The sequence below is a fragment of the Capricornis sumatraensis genome, chromosome 2 (assembly GCF_032405125.1).
Source record: "Capricornis sumatraensis isolate serow.1 chromosome 2, serow.2, whole genome shotgun sequence".
Lineage (NCBI taxonomy): Eukaryota > Metazoa > Chordata > Mammalia > Artiodactyla > Bovidae > Capricornis > Capricornis sumatraensis.
In genome coordinates, this window is record NC_091070.1 from 89,151,775 (window position 1) to 89,171,576 (window position 19,802).

The 19,802-nt window shown below is 38.8% G+C and overlaps 1 protein-coding gene across 2 annotated transcripts in view; it reads left to right on the top strand.

Moving 5' to 3' along the window:
• The first annotated feature begins 545 nt into the window (after positions 1-545).
• GPR137C (G protein-coupled receptor 137C) overlaps positions 546-19,802 on the top strand; it is a 53,848-nt gene continuing 34,591 nt past the window's right edge. For both annotated transcript variants that reach the window (XM_068966522.1, XM_068966523.1), the window contains exon 1: positions 546-965. In XM_068966522.1, the coding sequence (XP_068822623.1) occupies positions 546-965 (420 nt within the window). The remainder of the gene's footprint in view (positions 966-19,802) is intronic.

The following is a 19,802-nucleotide window of genomic DNA, read 5'->3' on the forward strand; positions in this document are numbered from 1 at the left end:
AGAGCCACCCCGGTGACAGGCGACGTCTAGTCCGCCCGCCAGCGCGAGTAGGCCGTGCAGTAGTTGGGCCAATCGGCAGCGGTGTTGGGGAATGAAGGGGAGGGAGCAGGCGGGGAAAGCGAACGCCCAATGAGATCGTGGGGTCTCTGAGCGACGGGTCCTATGGCCTGTGGTCTTCCGAGCGCGGCGCCCAGGGGGCGTGCCCTCCTGGGCCAATCGGCTGGAGCCCAAGGTGCGGAGCGAGCGCCTCAAATGCTCGGGTTTCTCAGCTGATTGTCTCCAGCCGAGAGTTGTTTTTTGCATCTACCGAGCCGAGCCGGAGCAGGAGGAGCCGAGACCCCCGGGGGTGGGGGGCCGGGGAGAGGAGGCGGGGTCCGAGGAGCCGCGGCTGCTCTCCGCGGGGCTCTGGGTCCTGTCACGGCGCTTCCTGGGGTTGGAGGTTGGGGTGGGTGGGGGGTCAGAGGGACATCCTTCTCCTCCTCGACGGCGGCTCCGAGTCCGGCCCCTTCCTTCCCGCGCTCTTTCGCCCGCCCCCCAGCCCCCTCATGAGGGTCTCCGTGCCGGGTCCGGCGGCCGGCCGCGAGCCCTCGACGCCCGGCGGGGGCGGCGGAGACGCGGTCGCTGCCGCCTCAGGCGCCGCGGTGCCTGGCTCGGTGCAGTTGGCGCTGAGCATCCTGCACGCCCTGCTCTACGCCGCGCTCTTCGCCTTTGCCTACCTGCAGCTGTGGCGGCTGCTCCTGTACCGCGAGCGGCGGCTGAGTTACCAGAGCCTCTGTCTCTTCCTCTGTCTCCTGTGGGCAGCGCTCAGGACCACCCTCTTCTCCGCCGCCTTCTCGCTCAGCGGCTCCTTGCCCCTGCTCCGGCCGCCCGCTCACCTGCACTTCTTCCCCCACTGGCTGCTCTACTGCTTCCCCTCCTGTCTCCAGTTCTCCACGCTCTGTCTCCTCAACCTCTACCTGGCGGAGGTAAGGCGGGAGGACCGGCACGCGGGGCCGGGCGGGAGAGTGGGGCCGCCGCGTTTCACTCGGGCAGAGGATCAGTGGCGGGTTGAGGGGGTGGGGTGCGGACCGGGAGAAGCGGATCCGAGAGCAGTCCAGGGAAACTGAGGCACGCCCGGAGTGTGCGCCAGGTTTCTGGCCCTAAACTTAAGCAGCCGATTGATTCGACTCCTGAGGGGCTTGGGGAGTTGGGGGGGGGGGGGGGCGGGCGGGTGGTGAGTGAGAGTGTGTGTTCAGACAACTTGAAACAGCAGGACCAGCCTTTGTCTGGCGTTCTGGCCCTTGTAAGCTAAGGTGTCGGTGTCACCGACAAAGTGGCATCGCAAGAAGTAGCAGCCGGGGTAGCTCTGCCGAAGCTGGACTCTGTTGAGAGAGGTTGGATGCTGAGGTAGCAGCAGCTCTGCTGAAGCTGGACCGCTGCCAGCCATTACGTCACCAGGCAGAGCTGTTCCTCTGCTATTGTTACTGCGTTTCTTTTATTAGAAGCTTATATTCCCTCCTGCATCTCCTTACCCGGGGCTCGATAAGCCTCACACAGATTCCGTTCGATAGTTCCCCGGCAGGGTTAATAATCAGTAACCAATCCCGAGGGTCAGTATAAAGACCTCCGTAAAGCCCCGAGTGTGTTTGCCCCAGTGGCTTCATGCCTCGACTATTTATTCTACCTCCTAAAGCCTAGTCTTTTTTATTTTTTCCAGCTAATTAAGAGAAAATACTAGTTTAACCTGCGCCTATTGCAGAAACAAACCACCAAACTGTTTTTGCAATAACTTGCTTAATAGCTGGCAGCTAATCACACCCCCTTTCTCTTTTATGAGGAATTGCTGGTTGGTTTGCATTGTTCTGCAGCGCTTAGGTATTCGACCCATTTCAAACAGGTTTGAGAGTGTAAATTTATCAATCATGTGTGCCAGCTAGTGGTATTTAAGCCACGGAATTTTGAGAATTACCCCCAAAAAAAAACCAACCACAAAAAAAAAAAAAAAAAACCCCACTCCCCTCCCCCCCCACCCTGCCAAAAAAAAAAAAAAGCTTAAGGAGGGGAGGAAACAAGGTGACATCATATGCTTAATACTGACTAATATAGAACAATATTGGTCTATGCAGCTAATCCTCTCAAAGGCTTTTGGAGGTGATGAGAATTAACATTGTTCTGAGCAAAAGTAAAAAACATTTGAGGCAGATTGTGTATTTGTATTTCCTGCGTAAACCCAACTCTTCTCCAGTAATAGCTATGAAGTTGAATGCATAATTTTAAAAGCACAATCATAAATTCAGCTTTTTACCACACTAAAAACAACAGTTAAGAATATGTAACAGAATTCCCAACCATTTGGAAGTCCAAGCAATACAGTGACAAAAACCCAAACAGTAAGCAGAAATAAAAAGCATGGGTAAATAAGTCAAATAAACATGCCATAGTCATATCATTTATTTGCAGGTGTTCTGATCTTCTTGTTGTTGCTTAAACTGTTACAGCACTTCAGTTCTTTATAGTTAAGCTGATACCCTGTATTCTCCCTGGCAATTTCTGATACACTACCAGCACATCTCATCACTAAAACTTTGCTCTAGCTTCAGATATAGTTTGCCTAAGCATGATTAGCAGTCCTTAAGCCATGCATATCAGATAATTTGTTTTTTCCTATACCATTTTGACTAATAAAGTCATATTAATGAGGCATTGTAAAACAGTTGGGCATTTCATAAGTAGCTAAACACCCTTTTACTTTTTCTTGAAATATATACCATAAAGTACATAAAGCTTACATATACAGGTAGGTGAAATTTTATATATGCATATACTCATGTTACCACCACCCAGATTAAGATATGCATCATTTTCAGTGCACTGGAGGTCCCCTTGGAGAAGGCAATGGCACCCTACTCCATTACTCTTGGCTGGAAAATCCCATGGACAAAGGAGCCTGGTGGGCTGCAGTCCATGAGGTCACTAAGAGTTGGGCATGACTGAGTGACTTCACTTTCGCTTTTCACTTTCGATTTTCACTTTCATGCATTGGAGAAGGAAATGGCAACCCACTCCAGTATTCTTGCCTGGAGAATCCCAGGGACGGGGGAGCCTGGTGGGCTGCCGTCTATGGGGTCACGCAGAGTTGGACACGACTGAAGCGACTTAGCAGCAGCAGCAGCAGGAGGTCCCCTTGTGCCTTCTCCCAGTCATACCTCTCACCCTAAGGTAAACACAAATTGACTAAACATTATCACAATAGGGAAAAAGCATCTATATTTAAGCTTGAAATTCGGAAAGTATACTTCTACAGCGTAAACTACAGAATATCCAGATTGGATTTTCAGACTTTTGATTGCTGTTATTCCAAGCTAGTGAGGAAGATATTTAAATGTCTAAAAGTCTTCCTATTAAATGGATATCTTGTTTGTGTCATGTACTTTTTAAAAACAGTAAGGTTCTATTATCCTAGAAAACATAATTTGGAAAGAAGCTGGGCTAAAGTTTTTTTTTCCTTTTGGAATGTCTCCTAGAAAGAGTGTAAGTTGTTTGTCTATCCTTGTCTTTTTATAAAACGAACGATTTTAAGACACATAACTATACTTAAAAGAACATATTTTTACCTATTTCAAAAGAGACATTTTTAACCAGAAATCATTTCCATATTCAATAGAAAAAATACAAAGGAATCTGTATTTAAAACAGTTCAGTTCAGTCACTCAGTTGTGTCTGACTCTTTGAGACCCCGTGGACTGCAGCACACCAGGCTTCCCTGTCCATCACCAACTCCCAGAGCGTACTCAAACTCATGTCCATCGAGTCACTGATGCCAACCAACCATTTCATCTTCTGTCGTCCCCTTCTCCTCCTCCTCCAACCTTTCCCAGCATCAGGGTCTTTTCCAATGAGTCAGCTCTTCGCATCAGGTGGCCAAAGTATTGGAGCTTCAGCTTCAGTCCTTCCAGTGAATATTCAGGACTGATTTCCTTTAGAATTGATGGTTTTGATCTCCTTGCAGTCCAAGGGACTCTCAAGAGTCTTCTCCAATACCACAGTTCAAAAGCATCAATTCTTTGATGCTCAGCTTTCTTTATAGTACAGCTCTCATATCCATACATGACTACTGGAAAAACCATAGTTTTGACTAGACAATGTTTGTTGGTAAAGTAATGTCTCTGCTTTTTAATATGCTGTCGAGGTTTGTCATAGCTTTTCTTCCAAGGAGCAAGTGTCTTTGAATTTCATGGCTGCAGTCACCATCTGCAGTGATTTTGGAGAAGAGATTTTGGAGCTCCCCAAAATAAAGTCTCTCACGGTTTCATTTCCTCATCTATTTGCCATGAAATGATGGGACCAGATGCCATGATCTTCGTTTTTTGAATGTTGAGTTTTAAGCCAACTTTTTCACTCTCCTCTTTCACTTTCATTTTCACCAAGAGGCTCTTTAGTTCTTCGCTTTCTGCCATAAGGGTGGTGTCATCTACATATCTGAGGTTATTGACATTTCTCCCTGCAATCTGGATTCCAGCTTGTGCTTCTCCAGCCCAGCATTTTGCATGATGTACTCTGCATATAAGTTCAATAAGCAAGGTGACAGTATACCGCACTGGAGTATTCCTTTCCCAACTTGGAATCAGTCTGTTGTTCCATGTCCAGTTTTTGAATTCAATTTTATATCAATTCCAAGTAACTGGAAGAACTATGGATCACTCTGAACGAATAAGGCTTTCCCAATGAGTTCTTTGTATTACAGCAGAGTGGTAGGGAAAATCTACATGGTGACAAATATAAAACTTAACATTTGACTTTTTTTTTAAACCAAAAGACTCTTATATCTGTTTTAAATAGTTGTGCTTCTTGATTACCCAATCTGTTGTATTAAATGCCAGTTTCATTTTACTTTTGACTTCTTTAAAGTATTTGTTGTATCCACTTCTCACTGATTAAAAACATATAGCAACCCACTCCAGTGTTCTTGCCTGGAGAATCTCAGGGATGGGGGAGCCTGATGGGCTGCCGTCTATGGGGTCGCACAGAGTCTGACACAACTGAAGCGACTTGGCAGCAGCAGCAGCAGTAGTAGTTTAAAATTAAATTCTAACTTAAAGACTTAGTTACAAAGAACCATAGAGCAGTATAAAAATAAGGTTTGTAAAACAACCATTACTACTTCGAATACATTGTGGTAATTATTCTAAAAATAGGTTTTCAAAAAGTTAAGATTGCCTAAACCACTCTTTCTTTTCTTGACCATACTTGAATGGAATTCAGGTAAAGGGAGGTAGCCCTTTCTGAAATAATTAGATTTATATACTTACCTCCTAGAACAAATAGTTGGAACAAAATAATAAACCTATGCACTAAGTTTAAAACCCCTATTGAACTTTTTCCAGCATGATTAATAGAACATGTACTTTACCAAAGAAAAGTTCACACTCCTGTACTTGTACCAGAGAAGGGTTCAATCTTTAAAACAAATTATCTGATTAAACATGCTACCTACCATTGGAACAAGTAAAAGGACTTAAAATGAGAGTTGATAGTATCTTTGCAGTGTTGTTGATGCATGCCAAAATCAATGAGTTCACCTCCACGACCCATATTGACATTTTTTCCTTGCAGTTTTGTAACATGAGTGCCAGTTGCTTAATCACAATAAAATGCAGTTACTAAATCACAATGCCAGTACAGCTAGGAAAATTAAATTCAGAATCTTAACTCTGACATACGTGGCTGCTGTCATTGTCCCTGACATTTGATGTATTCTTCCAAATATTGATGGAATGTCAGAGAACATGATGGAGTTCAACTTAACACGTACTTTCATTTTGTTATAATGGTCTATGATTTCTCCCAAAAGTACTTTTATCACCTAAAATAGAAACTCCCTAAGGATAAGAAGTTACTTTATCATATTTTAAACTCATAGAACAGTAGTGAATATATTTTTGGATGACAATCTTGAAAAGACCAAAATCTTGAAACTATTTAACCATCTAAAATTTGAGAGTTAATTTTGATGAATATATGAGGTAAATTATTTGTGTACTTTCTGAGATCTTTATATTTTGTGCCTAAAACATTGCCTGTGATATGAATGCTAAGATTCTCTTAGATTCTCTTGGTTCAATTAGTTACTTCTGATTACTACAGGTAAAATCTTACTGATGAAGTTGCTTTAATATATTAGAGTTTTACTTAGCAAAACTATTTTTATATCATGGCAAATGGCCCATAATAATTAGGGCTTTGCTAATTTGGTTTTAACAAATTCTATTAAACAGAAAAGCCTGCAAAACAAATTAAGTCTCACCTCATGAGTCAGTTACTGTCTACTGGAAACTATACTTTTCTCAGTGTTAGATTTTTATCCATAACTGTGATTATAAACTGCTTTTATCCAAATCTACTAAACTGTTCTGTCCATTAACTAGATTCTGTTTTTCTTGAGAGCATCTGTAAAGCAAGAGTTTGAGATACATTTCTATGGCAAAAACATGATTACAATGTCTTACATTCTATGTGATTTAGTATTTTCAAAGCACTTCACAACACATGTCTTCACAATCCCTATGAAATAGGTAGGTATAAACAGTGTGATTTATCCAAGGTTTTATGTCTAATATGTATGAGAAATGAGACTACTGTATAGCCCATGAGCTATAAAGTCTTGTCAAGTGGTCTCCTGCCTATGAACTTTTCTGAATACCATTTATACTGCTTATTATTTAGTATTCGCTGTTTATCTTGCTTTCCCATTTCCCACCATTTCAAACCTTTTCCACTCTTCAGCAAACTTTCTTCCTCCTTCTTACTCAGCTTATGACCCTTACCTCCTAGTTTATAGAAGTAGAAACCAGGGCCATCTGCATGAACAAAGACTCAGAGAAATGTCTTAAAATGCTGCAGAGAGCATTTAATCCCTTTCAGTGAATGATTGAGTTTGTAAGTGAGGAAGTTCTTCAGAGACAAGAAGCCATAAAAAAAGAAGTGAATGTGAAATTGTAAAGTACCACACAGATGTTTGTCTTGGGTTTTGGGGGTGGTTGCTTGGTGCTTCCTGCTAACCTAAATCCTGAATTTCAGTGTCTTGGAGTGACAACACATTAGTATGAAGAGGTGACATTGGAGGCAATACCTTGTGGTGAGGTCTAATCAGAGAACTCCTCCCCTCCAGTTAAAGGCTAGAATTCTTGAAATACACATCTTAAGTACATGAATTAGGGAGAAAGAAAGGTTTTCAGAGGTTGGTGGTGGAATTTGTGCTTGTCTCTGCCATGGCTGTGGGTGAAGGAGATACAAATTGAGGGAAAAGGTCTTCTCTGAAAATGCATAGCAAGCTTATTCTCACACAGGTTTGAAGCCTGATATCACACTTCTGTGATTTTAGAGGAGGAAAAAGCTCAACTGGAAAAATGTAGTTTAATGTTACCCTGACTTGGTGGTAACCTCAAGCACCTGGAGGGAGCAAATCCAAATAATCTGTTGAGACGTATACTATAAACCCAGAATTCTGACAAAATTCAAAGGAACATGAGCTCAAAATGAAAAATCACTCTGAGGACTCTTCCTTTCAAAGATCGAAGATGTCAGAATTATCAAACATATAGTATAACATGTCTATTTATTTGATTTAATAAGGTAACACTATTGATACATGATGAATAATGTAAATTAACTAGGCACATTTGGAAAAATAATTTTTTAATGAAAAACAATTTAAATTACAAACTGAAATGAACTGAACAAATTAAATAGCTAAAAAGAAATCATTAAGCTGAAAGATATGAGGAAGAAATCACCCAAAATATATCTCACAGAAGTAAAAGATGGAAAATAAGAACAGAGATTAAAGAATTAATATATAATGAACAGGTCCAATGTATTGGAATCTTACAGAAATTACTTTAAAAAATAATGTCTTAGAATTTGCCCAAATTTATGAAAGATGCTAAATTTAAAATTCAGAGAGAAAAAAAAAAAAATTCAGAGAGCAAAAAAAATCCAAGACAGGTTAAAGGTAAATGAACAAAGAGTAATATCTTAAAATGCCAAAGATAAACTGTGTTTAAAACAACTCGATACAAATATTACAAAAAAAGGAATGAAAATTAGTTTATTTTGGCATTTCATTAACAACTAAGGAATCCAGAAGATGGTGAAACATTTAAAAAATGCTGAGAGAAAATAACCAGCAACCTAAACTTTTGCTCACAGTAACACTGTCAACAACAGGGGAAAATAGAAGCCATGTTGGGGTGACATCAGCAAGATAGTGATGGACCCTCCATCCGCCTACAAACATACCAATTCAGCAACAATTCACAAATTCCTTGTGTGAGAAATCCAGAAATTAATCGAAAGTCTCCTGTATAGCAGGTGAATACAAAACAAAATCATCAAAACCAGTGAGGAGGTTTGGGACAGACTCACATTAGAGTCCCTGACCCCAGCGCAGTGCCATACAATTGGGACGAGACCTAGCTCTGCGCTTCTCCCAAAGGAAGGGGTTAGTTCATATGTCCAGCACCCCAGTGTTTCGTAGGGTGCTCCCCAGAGGTGAGACCTTCTATCTTACCAGTCTTGGAAGTCTGAGGTGTCCAATACAGTTTAGCTACCTGGAGGAGAATGGGGACAGCACCTTCAACTGGCAAACAATATAGCTCCCCTACTTCCTCAGCAGAGAGTGAAGAAACCTGGGCAACAACTTCCTGCTACTCCCTGAGGAGGGAAAGAGTTGATTGAGGGCCCCATAGTCTCTGGAAAAGTTGGTTGATGACAGTATTCTGCTGTTCATGGCCAGTCCGTGAAGATTTTGGGAGATACCTATTTTGTATAATACCTATTTTTTGTATAATGTATTATGATGTATAATACCTATTTTGTATAATGTATAACTAATGCAGAGAGTTGAGGCTGAGGAAAATGAATCAAAGATGTTTCAAACAAAACAAAATAAATATCCAGAAACCCCAATGAAGCAGAGCTATATAATTTGCCTGACAGAAAATTCAAAATAACTGTTATAAGGATGCTAACCACAGGCAACAGACCAAAGCATGAACAATTTCAACAAAGCAGAACTTCAAAAGAGATAGAAAATATCAAGGCAATTTCTCATCATCCAGTTATAGGACTTCACACTTCCACTACAAGGGGCATAAGTTCAGTCACTGGTCAGGGAACTATAATTCCACAATCCACGCAGTGTGAACAAAAATGTGTATATATATATATATATATGTATATATATATATATGTATATATATATATAAAAGTACAAAATCATGGAGCTGAAGAAAATGAAAACTAAAGTGAAAAATTCAGTGGTTTGTCAACAGACTGGATAATAAAACAAGAGAAAGGATCAATGAATCTGAAGACAAATCGCAGGAAATAATTCAGTCAGAAAAAGAAAAAGGAATAAACAAGGCTAAAGGGACTTACTGGTACACCATCAAACCAATATACACATTGAATCCCAGACAGAAAAGAAAATACCAGAAAGGTTATTCAGTAGTAATGATGACTGAAAACTTCCCAAAAGTGGAGTAGAAAATAGACATCCAGATTCAAGAAGTCAAAAGAATATAAAGAAATGCACACACTCCAAGACATGTTATAATCAAATTATCAGAAGTCAAAGACCTTTGAATTTTGAAAGCAGAGAAGGAAAAAACTTGTCACATACAAGGGAACCCCTATAAGGCTATGAGAGATTTTTCAGCAGAAATTTCACAGGTCAGAAAACAAGCGGGATAATCTAATTAAAGGGATAAGGGGGAGGGGGTGGGCGTGGGACTGCCAAGCAAGAATAACATACTCTGCAAAATTATCCTTCAAAAAAATGGAGAGAGAATGATTTTCCCAGATAAACAAAAGCTAGAAGAGTTCACTACTAGACTTGTCTTATAGGAAATGCTAAAGCGAGCTCTTCAGGTTGAAAATGATGCTAAAAAGTAACAATAGCATAAGTATGAAACTCATTGATAAAGACAAGTATACAGACAGATACAGAAATTGTATTACTATAATGGTGGTGGGTAAATAACAATTCTGGTATAAAAGGTAAGAAAAATATAAAGACTATTAAAGATATTAAAAGATACACAAGATAAATAGATATAAATGATGACACTAAAAGGTTGGAGTGTGGGCAGAAGTTTAAATACAGAGTTTGTATGCAATTGAATTTATCAGCTTTAAATAGACTGTTATGTAGGATATTTTTGTAAGCCTTAAGGTAAACACACACACATATGCTATAGAAGTTACACAAAAGTAAAAGGGAAAAGAAAACAACATGTATTAATACCAAAAATTAACAAAACAGGAAGACAGCCAGAGAGAAATAACAGACCAAAGAACTATAAGACTAATAGGAAAACATCAACAAAATGGCAATATAAATAATTTCTTTTTAATAGTACTTTAAATGTAAATTGATTAAACTCTGAAGTCAAACGACATAAGAGTTGCTGAATGAACTAAAAAAATGAAAGACCCAACAATATGCTATGTATAAGAAACTCACTTTCAACTTAAGGACACACATAGAGTAAAAGTAAAAGGATGAAAAAAGATACTATAAAAAATAACCAAAGAATGTAGGTGTTAATTTAGTTAGACAAAATAGGCTTCAAGTCAAAAACTGTCATAAGAGACAAAGAAGGACATTATATTATGCTAAAAGGGTGAATCCACCAGGAAAATGTAACAATTATGAATGAGTATGCATCCAACACCAGAGTACCTAAACGTATAAAACAAACATTGATAAAATTGAAAGGAGAAATAAGACACTAATATCATAACTGTAAGAAACTTCAATGCCCTACATTCTATAATGGATAAAGCATACAGACAGAAGATCAATAAAGAAAGCGAGCATTTGAACCATGCTATGGACCAAATGGCACTAGCAGACATATATAGAACATTTCACACAACAGCAACAAAATATATATTCTTCTCAAGTCTTAGCATATTTAAGAAGATTAAAATCATGCAGAGGGTCTTTTCTGACCACACTGGAATGAAACTAAAACTCAGTAGCAGAAGTAAAACTAGAAAATTTACAAATATATGGAAATTCATATACTCTTGAACAACCACTGGGTCAAAGAAGAAATCAAAAAGGAAATTAGAAAATAAGTTATGACAAAAGAAAACACAGCATACTACAAATGGGTTATGGAAAAAGCAGTATTAAGAGAGATTTCTAAACCAATAAGCATCTGTATTTAAAAAGAAGAAAGATCTCAGATGAATAGCCTAATTTTATATGTCTAGGAGCTGGGGGACAAAAGAACCAACTAAGTCCAAAATTAGCAGATGGAAGGAGATAAGAAAGACTAGAGCAGAAATAAAATACAATTTAAAAATAATAGAAAAATTGATGAAACTAAGTTTTTTGAAAAGCTGAACAATTGACAGATTCTTAGCTAGCCAATTAATAAGAAAGACAAAATAAGTAAAAGTAGAAATGAAAGATGAGACATTACAACTGATGCCACAGAAATAAACAGGATCATAAGAGACTACTACAAACATTTATGTACCAAAACTTGAATAACCTAGAAGAAATGGATAAACTCCCAGAGACACACCAAGACTGAATCATGAAGAAAGTATGAACAGACCTACAACTAACATGGAGAGTGAATCAATAATCAAAAACTTCCCAATAAAGAAAACTCCAGACACATGGCTTCATTGGACCATTCAACCAAATATTTAAAGAATTAGTGTCAGTTCTCAAATATTTCAAAAAAATTGAAGAGGAGAGAACACTTCCTAACAAGTTCATTGAGACAATCATCACCTTGGTACTAAAGTCAAAGATACCACCTGAAAAGAAAACTACAGGTCAGTATTCCTAATGAACATAGATTCAAAAGTCCTCAACAAAATATTAGCAAACTGAATCCAGCAGCACATTAAAAATATCCAACAGCACACCATGACCAAGTGGGAATCACCCCTGAGATGTAAGGATGGTTCAGAATAGGAAAATCAATCGATGTGATACACCATATTAACAGAATAAAAGATTCCACGTTTTCAATAGATCGCAGAAAAGGTATTTGACAAAATTTAACCTCAGATACGCAGATGACACCACCCTTATGGCAGAAAGCAAAGAGGAACTAAAGAGCCTCTTGATGAAAGTGAAAGAGGAGAGTGAAAAAGTGGGCTTAAAAAACTCAACATTGAGAAAACTAAGATCATGGCATCCGGTCCCATCACTTCATGGCAAATAGATGAGGAAACGAAACCATGAGAGACTTTATTTTGGGGGCTCCAAAATCACTGCCCAGGGTGACTGCAGTCATGAAATTAAAAGATGCTTGCTCCCTGGAAGAAAAGCTATGACCAACCTAGACAGCATATTAAAAAGCAGGGACATTACTTTGCCAACAAAGGTCCATCCAGTCAAAGCTATGGTTTTTCCAGTAGTCATGTGGGGATGTGAGAGCTGGACTATAAAGAAAGCTTGGACTATAAAGTTTCAGCTTGAAGCTGAAACTCCCATACTTTGGCCACCTGTTGCAAAGAACTGACTCACTGGAAAAGACCCTGATGCTGGGAAAGACTGAAGGTAGGAGGAGAAGGGGATGACAGAGGGTGAGATGGTTGGATGGCATCACCAACTCGATGGCCATGAGTTTGAGCAAGCCCTGGGAGTTGGTGATGGGCAGGGAAGACTGGCATGCTGCAGTCCATGCGGTTGTAAAGAGTCAGACATGACTGAGCAACTGAACTGAACTGAACTGAACACCATTTTATGATAAAACCTCAACAAACTTAAGAATAGAAAAAAAATTACTTCAGTGTAACAAAAAAGCTACATCATTTTATGTCTTGAGATATTTTCTAATTTCCCTTTTTCTTTCTAATTTTCCTTAACAATAGGAAAATCCAAAGTATATGGGCAAATATTTTGAAAGACACTTGATAAAAGAATACATATTCATGACCAAAAAACACATGAAAAGACACTCAAGATTACTCATCAGGAAGACAAAAATTGCAACAGTGAGATACCATTAAATATTGACTGGAAAGAGTGAAATTTAAAAGATCATACCAAGTATTGGCAAAGATGTGAATTAATAAGAAAGTATACCCTGATGTTAGGAATGTAAAATTTTATAACCACTTTGAAAAACAGTTGGACAGGTTTTAAAAAGTGAAACACATCATAAAACAGCTACTGAAGTTCTAGATGCCCAACAGAAAGGAAAGCCTATGTCTCTGCACAAACTTGAGTGTGAATGTTCCAAGTAGATTTATTCACAATGGCCAAAACTGAAACTGACCCAGATATCCATAAAATGCAAAGGGATAAACAAAATATGATATAAAGTATACAAAGAAGTATATTTGGCAGTAAGATAGGAACGTGCTAGTGATAAGCACAACAAGGATGAATCTAAAGTAGGTCAGATGAACAAAAAAATGAGCTCAGCTCATACTATACCACTACATTTATTTTAAATTTTAGAAAACCCAGACACAGAAAATAGATCACCAGTTGCTTAGGACCTGAGCCAGAAGGGAAGGATATACAACAAAGAAGCAGGATGAAATTTAGAGGGTGTGGAAATATTCTGTTTTTGACAGAAATAGTGGTTTCTTAGGTTGTTAAAGTATGACAAAATTCATCAAATTGTACACCTGCATACATATATTATACCTCAATGAAATGGATCCTTCCTGAAAAAGTTGCAGAGTTTTGTTTGAAATTTAATGAGAGTAAGACCTAAAGTGTCCAACAAAAGTCCTTATTGTCAAAGCTATGGTTTTTCCAGTAGTCATATATGGAGGTGAGAGTTGGACCATAAGAAAGGCTGAGTGCTGAAGAACTGATGATTTTGAATTAAAGTGCTGGTGAAGGCTCTTGAGAGTCCCTTGGACAGCAAGGATATCAAACCAGTCAATCCTAAAGGAAATCAAATCCTGAGTATTCATTGGAAGGACTGATGCTGAAGCTGAAGCTCCAATACTTTGTCAACCTGATGTGAAGAGCTGACTCATTGGGGAAGACCTTGATGCTGGGAAAGATTGAGGCCAGGAGGAGAAGGGGATGGCAGAGAATGATATGGTTAGATAGCATCACTGACCCAATGTACATGAATGTGAGCAAACTCCAGAAGATAGTGAAGTACAGGGAAGGCTGACATGCAATCCTTGGGTCACAAAGAGTCAGACACGACTTAGCGACTGAACAACAACATTAGTTAAAATGAACTCTAAATAATCTACACCTTAACTTATGGGAAGTTGCTTTTGTTCTAAGTTTGAACAAGTATAAAGAAAGTACCATACATCCCATGATGCACCATCAGTGTCTGCCTCGCTCTGCTATACTGTCCATTGCTTTAGGTTGGTCACTGGTGTATATTTGTTTTGAAGGAAGTTTTGCATGCTCTTCAGCACCTAGCACCGTTACATATGTAGATCAGTGCTTAATGATTTGGATGGTAGGGCAAATTCATGGTAAGGTAAAGGAATTTAAAAGAAATTCTTTTCATCTGCAGAGAATCTCTAGGTTTAGCAAAGTTGAACTTTGCATCTAATTTGTTTTAAATTAAGACAAACTTTTATGAATTACGTATCCTTGTTATCTTTTTGTTATAACTTTAAGGGATCTATTTAAAGTAGTATAATTTCATCAATTCTAAAAGTCTGAGTTCTACTCCAAATTCTGTTTTACCTGGCTAATTGATATTTTCCAAATCACTAGTTTTCCGAGCCAGTTGTTTAATTTGTAAAGTGGTTAGTCTCACTGATATCTAAGACGTGTAGTTCTCATTATCTGACAGTGATAAAGCATCTAGAATTTGAGGGTTTCTTAAAAAAAAATCTCTTCTTACTGTGTGACCTAGTTCCGAAATCTAATACAGTGTCTGTATTAGATTAAAACACACTGTCTGTATTAGATTAAAACACACTGTCTGTATTAGATTAGATTTAACTTAAAATTCACAGTGTCTGTTAAAATCAATCAAAGTTTAGTTTGTTTAGGATGTAAATATTTAAATATTTAGAATCATCTGCTTTATATGATAAGATATAACTGTATTTCTAATATATATATTCTAACTTTTAACAAAAATTCAATTATTACAGCTGCTATTTTCCATTAGCTTATTGATCATGTGCTACAATTTTTTTCAACTTTAGTCTCTCAGTATAAAAATGATTGTGGGGGGACAAATTGAGAGAGTAGCACTAAAACGTATACATTACCATATGTCAACTTAGCCAGTGGAAATTTGCTGTATGATACAGTGAGCTTAAATCTGGTGCTCTGTGACAACCTAGAGGGCTAGAAAGTGGGAGGCAGGTTCAAGAGGGAGGGGACATACCTACGGCTGATTCATATTGATATATGGCAGAAGCCAACACAATATTGTAAAGCAGTTATTCTCCAATTAAAAATGAATTTTTCAAAAAAATGCTTAGGGCTTCCCAAGGGGCACAGTGGTAAAGAATCCACCTGCCAATGCAGGAGACGCAAGGTGTGCAGATTCAAGTCCTGGGTGGGGAAGATCCCCTGAAATGGGAAATGGCAACCCACTCTAGTATTCTTGCCTGGAAATGGACAGAGGAGCTTGGTGGGCCACAGTTCATGGGGTCACAAATAGTCGAACACAACTGAGCGCACACACACACACACAAAAATGCTTAAGTAGTATTTTCTTAAACTTGTGTGTTCTTTCCACAGCTATCATTTAGAACTTTGCCCAGTTGCTAATCAAGCCACCTGGGCTGGTTGGAGGTGATACTGTGTACTCTAGAACTTTTCTGTCATACCATGGAGTTAGCAGGTTTTAAGCTAATGTGAATGATTACCATCACTGATGATGGTCAAACTGTTATTGTCCTTAAGATATCTAGATGGAAAGAAAATAATCAGTGTTCTTTCTGCTTCTTTCTCCCCTGGGATATTCTGTTACTTCTGATACATTCTGCCTCTTTTTATGACCACCATTATCAGTTAGAATGATATTGTCCAATGAATTTGGCTCTCTGTCTCTTTATTTCCAAAAAGCAATTCTGCTATCTTCCTAATTTGAAAAGTGTGAAAGGTTTTATGAAAAATCAGTAATATACAATGAGGAATTGTATATGGAAAAACTTTTTAAAGGGTACCACAGTTTCATCACAAATTCAGTTTAGTTTCCAAAGTTTAAATCTATAATGTATGAAATTCTTAGTTCAGAAATAAATTATGTTTATTCCTTAATATAAGGTATATTAAATTTTCAATAAGAAAGCTATGCATGGTAAACTAATGTGTAGCCCATGCTGCTACTGCTGCTGCTAAGTCACTTCAGTCATGTCCAACTCTGTGTGACCCCATAGACAGCAGCCCACCAGGCTCCCCCGTCCCTGGGATTCTCCAGGCAAGAACACTGGAGTGGGTTGCCATGTCCTTCTCCAATGCATGAAAGTGAAAAGTGAAAGGGAAGTCGCTCAGTTGTGTCTGACTCTTTGCGACCCCATGGACCACAGCCTACCAGGCTCCTCTGTCCATGGGATTGTCCAGGCAAGAGTACTGGAGTGGGGTGCCCATAGTAGCCCATAGTAACCTGTTTTATTTTGGGATGATTTTCCTCCTTAAAAAATTAATACTTCATTCCTGAAATAAATAGTTATTTATGCTTTTTAAAAAATCTACTTCTAGTTAAGTAAAGGGTATAGTAAAGTTACTTTATAGTCTGCAAAAGAGCACAAAATAAAGATGTTAAACTGCTTCTAGGTCATTATATTTTACTAAACAGATTATTTGGTTTCCGAGTATATTTTTCTTGGGCATATTAATTCTGCATATCTTGCACAATGAACAAGTAGTTGCAGTGACACATGTATGACTATTATTAATAAAGCAGTATTTGCCTCCTTGGAAATTAAGGAATTGAACTCTGTACCATCAAAGATCTAAATGTATAGATGTATCAGAGAAAACCAGGATCCCTATGAACCTTGAATTAGGAGTCAGGACACCAAGGTTTTAATCCTTTTAATTTCTCGTGTGTTCTTAGTCCACTTCATCTCTAAAGCATAGCTTTATTTATAAAATTAGGTTACTGAATTAAATTTCTAAGGTTTCTTTTTGTCCAGGAGAAACCAGGATAGATTTCCAGTTGTCCTTTCCCAGTAGTCTTATAGACAGTGCTTATTCTCTTAGCAACAAATGTGACAACACCTATAAAGTATTGCCAGCCAGGAGAACTCACCTAAGACATGGTGTCCAGGGTTTTTTTTATTGGGAATCGGTCAAATAGGCATGGTCTCCCTGGCGAATTTTAATTACTCAGTCTCCCACCTCTTCAAAGGTCAAACATATTAAATGGTCTAGGTCATATAAATCATATATTAGCATAAATTATTATGGTGGTCACATGGCTACCATAAATCACATTGTTAGCATAAATTATTTGGTATGACCCAAGTCCCCAGGTAAACAAAGGTGTTCTTATCAGGCAGGATACTCCAAGGATTCAGAAATACCTCCCAAGTGCTAGGCAAGAACCAGATCTTTCTGTGGAATGTGTAGAGTTTATACAATTATGGCCTGCTGAGTTAATCCCTTATTGCATACCTTTCAGTGAAGTAATTCTCTAGAACCTTCTTGAGAAAATATGCTTGATAAGCAATTTGGGGGAGCTTTTTATGTCAAATATTTTTGTTCTACTGTTATATTTTACTGATAGTTTAAGCAGCTATAGAATTCTAAGTTGGAGATAATTTTCCCTAAAGACTTTTAAGGTGTTGTTCCACTTTGAATGTTGTGATTGAAGCTTGAAAGCCATTCTGTTTCTTGATCCTTTCCAAGTGAATTGTTTTTATTTTCTTGAAACCTATTAGATTTTTCTTTGACCCTAGAGTTCCAAAATGATCTCTCTTCATGTCTTCTATACATTTTGCTGGGCATTGAACATGCCCTTTCAGTTTAGCCATATGTATGCTTTGGTTTGGAGAAACATTCTTCAGTTTTTTCATTGATCTTTCTCCCCTCCTTTGTTTCTGTTCTCGCTGGAACCCCCTAACATTTGGCTGTTGGACTTCCAAGACAGATCTTTTTCTTACCTCTTCTCTATTTTTCAATATGTCTTAATTCTCTAGGTTTTGGGGGGAAGATTTCTCCAACTTCTAGCCCCTCTCTTGACATTTTCATTTCTATTAGCTTGTTTAATTTCTAAGAGCTCTTTTTTGTTCTCTGAATTTTTTTATTAATAGCGTCTTGTTTTTGTTTCTTGAGTGCAGTAGATTTTCTTATCTCTCCACATCTACTAATTATGGGATTGTTTGTCTAGTTTTTTGTTTGTACTTTTCTTTTTCTATTAGTTTGTTGGGATCTCCATCTTTCATTGAAAACTTTAGAGTTATCCAGTTATCCTTGGCTGTCTTTTCATAATTAAGAGTGGAAGCTCTCAGCATGTGGGTGAGGCATGTACACAGTAGACAGATTGGCTAGACAATTTGTTAGGGAACCCCTGATACTGGAATTGTTACATTTGGGTCTTTCCTCTTGGACTGATCAGATTTCTCAGGAGGAAAAATCCTTCAGAGCATAAAGCTGTGGTTTACAACACTTTGCGAATCTAGTCATGGAAGAGAGTTTGGGCATGGGAGACTCCCTTTGATTGATATTTATCACTAGTCTCCTTGTTTTTGGAATGGTACCAGACTATCAACTGTGCCTGCCATCTAACTTATACTCTAGGTCAGAGTAGCCTCTACAGAGAATAAACACCCAGGTATCTGCCAGAATGAATAAGTGGCATTTCAGGGCATGGACTAGGGAAAGAGATTTAGGGACTTCAGTTCAGTCTCTCAGTTGTGTCTGACTGTTTGCAACCCCAGGGACTGCAGCACGCCAGGCTTCCCTGTCCATCACCAACTCCCAGAGTTTACTCAAACTCATGTCCATCAAGTCAGTGATGCCATCCAACCATCTCATCCTCTGTCGTCACCTTCTCCTCCTGCCCCCAATCCCTCCGGGCATCAGAGTCTTTTCCAATGAGTCAACTCTACACATGAGGTGGCCAAAGTATTGGAGCTTCAGCCTCAGTCCTTCCAATGAATATTCAGGACTGATTTCCTTTAGGATGGACTGGTTTGATCTCCTTGCAGTCCGAGGGACTCTCAAGAGTTTTGTCCAACACCGAAGTTCAAAAGTATCAATTCTTCACCGCTCAGCTTTCTTTATAGTTCAACTTCTACATCCATACATGACTACTGGAAAAACCACAGCATTGACTAGACAGACCTTTATTGGCAAAGTAATGTCTCTGCTTTGTAATGTGCTATCTAGGTTGGTCATAACTTTTCTTCCAAGGAGCAAGTGTCTTTTAATTTCATGGCTGCAGTCACCATCTGCAGTGATTCTGGAGCCCCCCAAAATGAAGTCTGTCACTGTTTCCACTGTTTCCTCATCTATTTGCCATGAAGTGATGGGACCAGATGCCATAATCTTAGTTTTCTGAATGTTGAGCTTTAAGCCAACTTTTTCACTCTCCTCTTTTATCAAGAGGCTCTTTAGTTCTTTCTTTGCATTTAGGGACTTAGCTGCTCGTAAACAGATTTTATCCACGTCTGTTCCAGTCACTTCCACTTCTCAGTTCCAGTGGTACTTGGTTCTGTTGGTTCCTGAAACTTTTGAAGATTCTGAAATATTTATCAAGTTGGTTCTCACTCCTCCTCACTACTAGCTTGGGATTCATCACATTGTGTTGATGATCCCTAAGACCACCCTCAGCCTCAGTGATTTGCTAATAGGACTTATATACCACGGTTACATTTTGTTGCAAGGATAG